Below are 11,202 nucleotides of genomic sequence, written 5' to 3'. Positions count from 1 at the left end.
TGCTATATAATATAGTATATATTAATATATAGGATTATATTAATATATAATTACTGTAAATTGGTATATCGCAGGAATATTATAATACACAGATATATTAAATGCAGAATATAAATAATTTTTATTAAAACAGAATATGTACATAAAATAGAAGTTTTATATATAACATATATGGTATATATTTATATATATATTACATATGTAGATATACGTATAATGTATAATACATATATAAAAATTATATATATATATATAATATTTACATATTTTATACATATGTAGAAAATATAAAATTTTTTAATTTAAAAGATTTTTATATATAATATTTAATCGTACGTGTGTGTGTGTGTTAATCATTTAATGTTAAAATTTCTCTTATTTATTTATACGACATTTATAATATAATATAAAGTGATTAAAAATTTCAAGATTTTAGTTTTTAATTGAAAATTAATTCATACACGCGCACGCATATATAACGTGCACAATCGGGACTTGCATTTGGACAAAACATATTTTAATAAATACTTTCTTTTGATAAGTTGCAACGACCCTGTCATGATAAAACGCTGATGTGTTTGGTTATTATGATTACAACCGAGTATCATTAACGCGTGTCTTTTTGACTTTGGAGCAGCTAAGGCAATATTGTCGCTGCGACAGTCGAACAATACAGAACGATCTTCTGTTTCTCGTGGCGCTGGTCGAAGTCAGGACTCCTATCCGACAATCATCGCATTATTCAACGGACCGTGGAACGGCGTTTAATTATTCGTTTAGCAGGTTCGATGATTGTTGTTGGAGCTCTCGCTCGCACGGTACAACGCAATACAATGCGCGAGATTAATTTCGGAAGATTGTCACTCTAGACGTGTATTTACCTCCGTTCATGTGTGTTTACACTTTTTACAACATATTGTGCAAGTGCTGTTTGACAAGGTAGCACGAAAAGTGACGCCGGTGAGACGTCGGGCATTTTGTGTCCGTGAGGCAAAGCGATCAGACGAAAAGTTCATTTCGTCATGGAGTATCGTGGCATGTGTTGCATTAGTGTGTCGCTCGTGGCGAGGATAATCGGGGCGTACACGATGGTAAGTCCGAGATTTCACGTGTTTTGCTCCGTATTTCTTTCATACTTTTGTGGATTTGTGTACGTCGCCGGCTGCGTTTTATATTAATATCGGAAGCAATTGAATATAAAACCTGCTTCTTAATTTTCTTTGATGAGCGCATATACAATTTTCGATGCCGAGATTCGAATTCAATAACGAGTGATGTTGTTATTGAATTTGGAATCAAAGTAATTAATCGCAAATTCTATATTATTTCAAATTTGAGAGACTAAGTGTAAATTTTATTTTTATTTTAATATAACTTGATTCTTGTCTTCTTTTACTTGAGAGATTTTTAGTTCATATTAAATCAATTGTTTTATTAAAAAATAATAAGAGTAATTTATAAATAATTGGTCAAGTATTTTTGTAAAAGACATACGTTTTTGAAAATTCAATCATATTAGTTTATTTTTATACTTGTCTGTAATCACTTTTTTGTTTATTATTTTTTCAGTCCACCTCGCTTTTATTAATAAACGTGTTGGTAAGTAACTTTTTCTCAAGGAAGGGGGATGATGATTTTTTCGAATCTATCAAAACTTGGGCTATTTTGGGAGTAAATTGGATGCAGGCAATCAGATATACGCATCTGCAGAAAAAAGGTGAAGCTCGATCACATGCTTATTGTTAGATGCGCGAATTGCTTCCACAAACAGACGGTATAATGTAGCGTTGTATGTTTTTTAGCGCAAACCGCTTTGATATGTTTTCTCATATATGCCATCACGTTTTTGTTGGCCAGTGCATATCTCGCTTTAGGATCGATATTGGTGAGCGTTTTAAAATATCGAGTAAATATTATTTAAATAGAAATAATGTAATCAACTTTACATACCAAATATCATAGATTAATATTTAGTTTGTGACATCACGCAGATAAAAATTGTTTGGATAAAAGAGAAATGTTTAGGAAAGCTGATCTAACCAAATAACTCTGTCATATATTTTATTTGTTGTCTTTGTAATAATTTTAAGTTTATATCGAAGTTAATTTTTAGAAATTATTAAATTTAATAAATTATAAAAAATTTTGTGAATCTTTCTCTTTTCTCAAAATATTTAGCAACACGATAGTAAATTTTTAGACCACATTCTGCTGGCGAGCAAAGTGTACAGTTGTCATTACTTTCTTGCGGTAAAGGTCGTAGCGACACCGCCGATCGAATACAAATTCATCAAACATTCTTTATTCGCGAGATGTATTTTGAGCACGTAATAGCCTTGTACTCATACTTGCCTCTTCAACTCGCTAACAACCATGTTAACTTCCGCATACGTTCACAGAGGAGACATATGAGTGCCGTGCCTTGGATGTATTTGCAAATGATTAGCGTGATAGATCAAACCGTGGCGCTATCTAATCATATAATACATGAACAGCAGAGTACTTTATATTTGTGGTACATTACGGTATGCAGCATCTATTTGAGTAAGTATATTTCTAATCTTTTGTGATTTAACATAAATAATGCACTTTAATCTCTTTCTTTTTCTTTCTCTCTCTGTCTCTCTAACTTCCAAAAACAAATCTTGAAGTATCTTTGCGAATTCCATACTTGCAATTAAACATGAAAAAATGCTGTTAATTTGTTCTTAAAATAAAAGTGTGATAAAAAATAAGATTTGATGACATAAGTAAATATGATGACATATTCTTTTTAATCAAAATGAAAGCAGATTTATTCTAAGAAAGATCTTATCAAAAGCTTCTTGTTAAATTTAATAAAAAAGGATTATTTATTAAAAGTTATGTCATGTTATTAAATCTTTCATAAAGATTTCACAAAATCGTAAAAAAATACAACCGTGCCAAAAATTTTTATAAATAAGATCACACAGTTTAATAAAAAATAATTTTTTTTTAACATCTAAACGAAATTAGTAACTCTTTATAGTTTTTTAAATGCTGAAAATGAATCTAATTTTTAAATTGTTCCATCATATCGTAATTTCGAGAAATTTGCAAAATAAAAAAAGACTATTTTCGCATGTTTGTCACATAGCTAAGATACACTAGAGAAATATTGTTATCAAAATTACATATGTTGTTAGGAGAACTTTCTCAAAAGGAAATTTTTATACAAATATGGTTAAGAAGATATTTATAATTAAATATATAGAATTTATTGCGGTAAAATTTCTATGTACGATTTTTTCTAAAATTTAAATATGACTTAACTTTTATCCGCTATACTAATTCACTTTGTCAATTTTGACATTGATTATATATACATAAATTATAAAATATATATTATAATGTAATTTGTAAGTTTTAATAGACCACAAATCTAATAACCATCTTATTAATAACAACAGATACATAAAAACTTTCTTTTAAAGGCTGAAAATTATTACAATATACTTAATTATAATTGTAACAAAACTTTTTCTGCATATTAGATGCCGTAATTTATAATATGACAAAATATGTGAATATAAAGTTTTTTTTATAACTTTACTTACAAATTCGTTAAAATATGACAGAACAATTTGACGATCAGATTTGTTTTATCATTAAAAAAAAAACCAATTAATTTTCTTTTTTGTTAAATCGTATAATTACACTTAACAATAATTACAGTGATGAGCGTGTATTCTTGGATGATCGTGGAAGCAGCTCGAAATCAATGGTACGACGAGCGGAACCAAATTGCAAATATTGAACCAAATATATTGGATTTTGTATCAACAACGTCAACAAGTAGCAGTTCGAAGTCACCGTCTTTCCTTTCACAAAATTTTTCAATGTTTGAATCATCGCGTCCGCCGATGATTCTGCCTAAATAGCAGGAAGTCCGTAAACCGTGGACAAATCCGAAATGAGACTGCCGCCTGAGGCGAGCTGTTGCAAAAATTTACAAGATTACAAGAAAGATTTTTACAAAACAATGAGAGAAAGACTGATAGATTTCTTTCGTAATATACGAACGTTATCTGCCATCATAATTTAAGACTCACACGCCCTACATGTAGTATGTAGTATATATATTTATTAACTAAATAATATGAGTCAACTCATTCCGCGATATAAATAAATATCTACTTATAAACATCAATCATGTTTAAAGTATGTAATGAAAATTTTTCTACAAAATTCATAAAATTATATTCTTTCATTAATATAATTTTTAAAAATTTAATTTGATAGGTTATTATTGTGTAACGTAGTTAATCTTGTGCGAAGTTTGTTGTACTTAATACGCGCAAAAATTTAATTAAATAAGATTTTAGTTTAAAAGAAACATTACAAGAAATTAGAAGATATGTCTGTTAAACAGTTTAATTAACAAAGTAATTATAAAACATACATATACAGTACAAATATAGAACACGTTTCCGTGAGCATAGGAGTGTGTAGGACTGCACTTTGCTTTGTATGAAAAACACAAGGTCTATAATATTCTGTTTTACATGAATTTTCGACTTTCTACGCGAAATGAGATCCACTCTACACTGCTTACAAAGCAAAACGTCTATATTACTGACCCCGTAATTGTTTTTTACCTCTTTTTGTTAATAACTGTTTATAAAGACATGTTTCTTTCTAAAAATTATACATTTCTTTTTTATATTAATTTTGTTGATTGTTGTAAAGAAAATTTGGGTTTTTGAGGAAGTGGCATTTACCATAATTAAGTTTAATAAAAAAATTTAAGTTTAATCAAATAATGTAAATTCCAAATAAGGAACACGGAAATTTTTGTTAAAAGAATATTTAATTATTCGAGATTATTGATCTCGGTGTATTCATTCGTATGCTATGTAGTATTTGTGAGGATTTAGATGTTAAGCAGAAACCCATTGATCTTTCCTGCCTAATGGAATATACGCGAATACCACTAAACTTCCCTGCGGTAAATCCCGGTTTCGAAACGGGGAAAATGCATAATAATGCGGAGAGTAACTTCATAAATCAGTCGGGAGATGCGACTAATAGAGTGTATCAAATGCGCCCCCGGCGAAGCGCGCTTGCATAGAAAATATGAGGAATGGCCGCGTTTTACGTCGAAATACTTTTAAACTTCATGGACTCAAATCGCACGCAAGCATATTCGCTATACAGGATCGACCGTCTTCAGATAGAGGTCGATTTGTCCGAGAATGGCCGCAACTTTTCGCAATACTCTTGAGAATGGTGATCAAGTGTACAATAGATGATGGAGAAAAGCTCCCGATACGATTTATTGAAGATGTTTTTTGTCGATTTTATTGATTTCATATATAATATATTTATGTTTGCAAGGAGGTATACTTTAATAATAGCACACATAACATTTATATGTTATAATGCGTATACGAGGGAAAAAGAGCAATTTTATATTTTATTAAATATAAGAGTAATTATTTCAATAAATATTACTTCAAAAGTAAATGAGATAATCTAAAATTTCGTTTGATAAGCTCTTTTTATCTCTAGAAACAGATAAATGTTTAGGTTGAAATTTGTTCAGTTGAATTCTCTCCGAACATTCCTTCTATTCGAGGGGAACGTGAATTGTATATCCCACATTTAAAGGAGTGTTAGGTAGATTCGAACTCGGGGTAGACTCCAACTTCTATTCCGTTCGCTTAGAATATAGTTCCAAAATTAGAACCGTAAGGCTTTATTTTACCGATACGAGTCCTTTCGACTCCAAACATCTTACATCTTAATTACAGTATATGCAAGTGAGAACTGATTTTGTTAACATACATATCTCTTCCATTGTATTATACCTGGCCATAACATATGATTATAAAATAGTTGATAAAGAAAATGTGTGTTGTTTCTATTTGCATCTTTATTTCTAAAAATTTGTTAGGGACAAATTTTTTACCGAAAAAAATCTTGTTAAGTGCATTAAATTTCTATCGTTGAAATAAATAAACTGAAGCGAGTAAAAAGTATTAGGTAAGCTAAAATGGGAGAAAACAAATGTTTTTGTTAAACGATCTGCTCGATAATTTGTTAAATTATCTGTCTCCCGCGGCGAGGAGTAATACTTCTGGATTTTTCAGTCGTCGACACGGTCCTGGCACCGGGAACAGACAGAAAGCGGGTTGCGCGACGTGGTTGGTTGCCGCTGCTTTTAAAAAGAACTGAGCGAGTCAATTTGTAGGCTGTCGCAAACTTTTAAAACACTAGTTGACAGCCGTTCCACCCCCGTCGCGACGCCCGTCCTGAAGGATCCCTCTGTCCCTCTCTTCCCTACCGATCTCTCTTTCCCTCTTGTTCCTCGACCGTGCGCTGCTACCGATGAAGGACCCGGGCCCACCCCTGCGTGTCGCGGCAGCCGATGGATTGTAAAATAAAACTAACTTGGCTCTTTCGTGGCTCGGGAACGAGAGTACTGGCGAAATCTCATTCCCGCGGATCTCTTTTATTTTCATGTACCCCTTTTTTTTATTCGTCCCTCGCGCGCGACGAAGGGAGCCGGACGGTTGTTGAGTACGATCAGCGAGTCACGTCTGTTTGAAGAAATGTTTGCCTTCCGCAGGCACAAGCTTAATGAGACCCTCGTCTTACGGGATTCATGCTTAGTTGCTAAAAGTATCGCGCAAACCTTTATTTCTATTTTTGAGTTATAATTAACCAGCGTCTTCCGTTTTCGTTCAAAGAAATTTATGGCGTTGTACGGTGTAATTATTAATATAAATACTAATTGTTCTGATAAAACATTGTTTTAAGAGCTTTATTCACAATTAGCAGCGTTAAATGCGTAAATGGATTTAAACGTGCTAGAAAATGTAATAAATTTTATTACAAAAACATAGCGGATCATTAATATTCATATTACACATTATTTATCGATTATAGCCGATGTAAATAAATAAATTATTACGGAGATGCCGGGCATTTCAGGCCAGTCCTACTTATCAACGCTTTATACCGTCCTTTGCTGTGCGAGTTCCTTCAAAACAGATTTTAACGTGACCTCGCCTACTTCGAGTCGTATCGAGCGGCCGAAGAAGAGAGTACCCGCTCGTATGACACACATAAAACGTAGCCGCGACGTAATTAATCTTCTCGCATGACACTTTAGCTGGTTACGGGGCAGAGCTTGCCAAGAACCAGAACACAACATACCACTTAAGCCCGCCGCCCAGAAAACAATTAATACGGAAATTGATTAATAATTACCGCGCCCCAATTTCCACCCTCTCGGACTCTCGCCAGTCACAACGAGACAGCGAGAGAGCGAGTGAGAGAAAGAGAGAGAAAGAGAGAAATAGAGAAAAAAGGAGCATCAATAATCCTACAAAAAGACACGCACCCAGTAAGGATCGCAGTGTTCCGCAATATTCGTTTGTTATCTAAATTCGACAGTGATTAATATTCCGGCGATTATCTTGGCACCTTCAATGTTATTATTGTTTTGTTTTTTTGTTGGGTATTTTTTCGCGCGTTCTTTAATTATTTGTTCCAAAAGATACCTTCAGAGTACACATTCAATTCTTTCTTTCTTTCGATAAAATATCAGTTCTCAAGTAAGAAAATCATTTCCGGAATTTCAATTCGAACGGCGAAGGGTTCATTCGTTTGGGTAGAGATCGGCGCCCTATCGACGAAATTTGGACCATCGCTCATTGTTCCGCTCCTTTTGTGGCATTTATACGTGCCGCGGAGAGCGGAGAGCCGATTTGGCATTACTTTTCTAGACAGACAGATTTTATTGATCTGTGCACCGTGGCGGCTCTCTGCCTCTCCCTCTCCCTCCCTCCCACCCTCTATCTCGCTTTCGCGAACGGGTGAGGGCTGAGAGAAGCGGAGTCAGAATCGAGAGAGAGAGAGAGAGAGAGAGAGAGAGAGAGAGAGAGAGAACGGCGGAACTGAACGCCCCATAAAGCTAACCAATGCTAATACTTCTCGTCTCGGCAGTGGCGTCGGTGCCGGGCGGCGCGACGCCCGGCCGTCGATACGCCTCGGCGTCGACGGGGAAGAACGCACCGACGCCGCTGGCCCGAACCGGAATCGGCAATAAACGCGTAACCGAGCCTAATTCGTAATGTTGGCCCAGTCATTGTGGACCATTGTGAATCCCCCGCCGGGATGTACGAATATAATGCTGGGGTTATCGCAGGAAACTGCCAGTAACGGTGGCAAGAGGTATGCACTCTCCTCGATGCGTCGCCGCCGTCGCGAACCGTCCGGCTCCCTTATTTCAGTTTTATCGCGCGTCGCTCGCCACTAAATTGATATTCGCAACGCTGAGCCGAGATTACTAATTTATAGACGAACGAGAGGGAACCGGCGCGTTCGCGTCTTGAATCGATAATGAAATTCTTGACGTAAACCGAAGGCTGCCGATTATACGATTGCACAGCGCGATTGTTGCGCGTAAAAGGAATTATGAGGTCTGAATTGCGGGCAAAAAACTTAACCGATTTATATTTTATAAAAGAAATTTGTATTGTTGTTAATATAAAACAATTTAATTAAAGCCAAATCGAAGATTAATTGTTGAAAAGAATTGATTAGAGATTATTAGAGAATTAATATTGCTACAGTGACATAGTAAAGTTTGCGTTATTATCGAGCAGTTAATGATAATAGCGGACAAACTTCCGTGTGTAAATCTCTATTTCCTTCATCTTTTCCCGCTCGTCTGAAAGTCGATTCATCACCGACTCGGTAATTGCAGCATTTGCGATGCTACATTAGCGTTCTCCGCTTTGCCTCTATTCAGTGATTGTACGCTGAACGACTCCGAGAAATTTGCAAGATTCAATAACTTATGGCGACATAAAAATTACGATCCTAGCTTGGATCTAGCTATTGCTGTGTTGCGATTTATACAAGTCTCTATGGCCGGTGTTCATAGTTTGAATCTTATTTCAGGAAGATAAGTCTTACGTAATGTCTTAAAATGTTAATACGACTCTGTGCTTGGTTAATGACACATTAAGATGATCTTAAATATAAGATTCGACTGAGAAATGGCTTATGGGTGATCTTTATTGCGTCCGATTTCTTTAGGTTCTTAAAATATTTTTTAATATTTAATTAGCAATCTACAAAGTACACAATTTCCGATTTTATTAATTAACATTGAATCAACCTTATCTTAAGAGCTACAATTCTATTCGATAGTCTTCTTAACAGTCTTCCAAACATTGTTCATTTCACCCACTTTTTGCAAGAACTTCCATTTTATCATTAAAAGATCTTTTTCTAACACATGTTAACACATGAAAACTCCATTATAAGGAAAAACATTTTAAAAATTCCACCATGAAAAAATTTCTGACAAAAATCTTTGTTTATGATTTTTTTTATTAATTAATTAAAAGGATTTTATGTCCCGTTACGTTTATATAAAATAAAAAAAAAAGTTATTTGGATTGTGATCTGTTTTCTATAACTTGCTTTTTATTTTAGAAAATTTATTTATTTTATTTTTATTCTATTGAAAATATGACAAAGAAATTATAGAGGTTCTAGAACGTAACACTAATATTATATAAAAAAGTAAAATATACAGATTTATAGACATATTGTATTTAGGAGCGTATTTTTTTCTTTTCTTTTATACAAGAAAATCTAAGATAAGAAATATTAGGAAATGACAATTAATTTTGCTATGACATAAAATTATCAAGTTAATTATCTTTATAGTAATATAATTATACATATATAATTAGTTTTAACTTGTTTGGCATATTCTGAAAAGTATATGTTACATGGATAATACTTTAGAAATATGAAAACACAAATTCGGCATTTAATATCAATAAATATAAGCTGTGGTCTATAAATATACTATGCAAAAGAAAGAAAAATTTTAGGGAAAATTTTAATTTACAGAAAATAAATAAAATTCTGCGAACACCGTGTCAAAAAGTTTTGCAAAGATCGTCTGGTGATTTTAGCATATGAATGCTACGTCTGTCCCGCGAGATATACGATTTTTTCTCCGTTCCCCCGCGAATGGAAATTCGAAAACGCGAGCTGATGACCGGAGGTTTGATGCAGAATGGGTAGAGAAAGGGAGGGGAATAGAATCTTAGTGTATCTAGTTCGTTGGAAGTAGGGTGTGACACGTGTTCATCTTCTCTATCTTCGTTTTTTCAAAACCGTAAGAACGAAGCAGACAAAAGGGGGGTGCGGCGGAAGTAAATTTGTAAGCGCGATAGATGACCGCCGACACAATGGTTGCGTTTAATAGTACATTAAGCACATCGCGGAACGACATCGGTTGTGACCGCCGTGACGAACTTTCTTCGGACAGCGGGGCACAGTGCGATCACATCCGGGTGCACGTCCCCTACATTAGGGATGAAAACGTTACATGTGCTATACTGCAAATACTGCTGTAGATATTTATTTATTGTTGTATTTGGCAAGAAGCTGCAGTTATAATTCATTAATTAGATGTTAGATTTGCAATACAATTTACAATCTCCTTTTTGACTACGTATATTTTAAATGATAAATGAATTATTTATTAAGCAGATATATTAAGCAGATTATTAAGCAGATATATATCAGCTAATCTATTATAATGTCTTGTACATTATAAAAAATAAGATTGCTTCTTGCAAAAAGGGTAAATAGCTATTTGAAAAGTGCACTTATTATTTACTTGATTTTGACAAAATTTTATTTATCAATGAAAACTATAACAAAAATAAAGTGAATAAAAAATCATTAATCAAATTTCCGCTAATTAAGAATCGAATAGCATGCTAAAGAATACAAAAAAAATCCAAATTATTGTTGAATTCTTTTGGATTCAATTCTAAAGTGAAGTATATGTTTATTATCTTGATATCTTTCCAAGCGTTAACAATACTGAGTATTTTATGACAACAGATGGGAAGCCTTGCAGCAATTTGATAACAACGGTAGTTTAACTGGCTCGTCAAAGTAATAAATGCATTAATCTCCCGATAACGTACAGTTAATGTACTCTGTCAATAATATTAAAGACTTAACATCAGACTTTTCGGTAAAATTATCAATCGTCTACACAAGAGTGAAATCTAAATTTTTCTGAGGAGATGAAACGTAAATTGCTTCGAGGAAGCTAATAAAACATCTCGAATTCTACCGTTCACAAAATCACGGATAAAACGCAAATATTTGGCCGCAACTCGCCGTAATCAC

The 11,202-nt window shown here is 33.7% G+C and overlaps 1 protein-coding gene across 1 annotated transcript; it reads left to right on the top strand.

Moving 5' to 3' along the window:
* Positions 1-382: 382 nt before the first annotated feature.
* On the top strand, positions 383-5,872 carry LOC105834101. Its single transcript, XM_012676334.3, has 5 exons — positions 383-1,091; positions 1,570-1,717; positions 1,803-1,885; positions 2,400-2,544; positions 3,697-5,872. Exons 1-5 carry the CDS (start codon positions 1,023-1,025, stop codon positions 3,900-3,902), a joined length of 651 nt encoding a protein of 216 aa, XP_012531788.1. The 5' UTR covers positions 383-1,022; the 3' UTR covers positions 3,903-5,872.
* The last annotated feature ends 5,330 nt before the right edge of the window (positions 5,873-11,202 follow it).

Source organism: Monomorium pharaonis, chromosome 2, assembly GCF_013373865.1.
Source record: "Monomorium pharaonis isolate MP-MQ-018 chromosome 2, ASM1337386v2, whole genome shotgun sequence".
Taxonomy (NCBI): domain Eukaryota; kingdom Metazoa; phylum Arthropoda; class Insecta; order Hymenoptera; family Formicidae; genus Monomorium; species Monomorium pharaonis.
The sequence above is the reverse complement of the archived record's forward strand: the minus strand, read 5'-3'. Positions and strand labels throughout refer to the sequence as shown.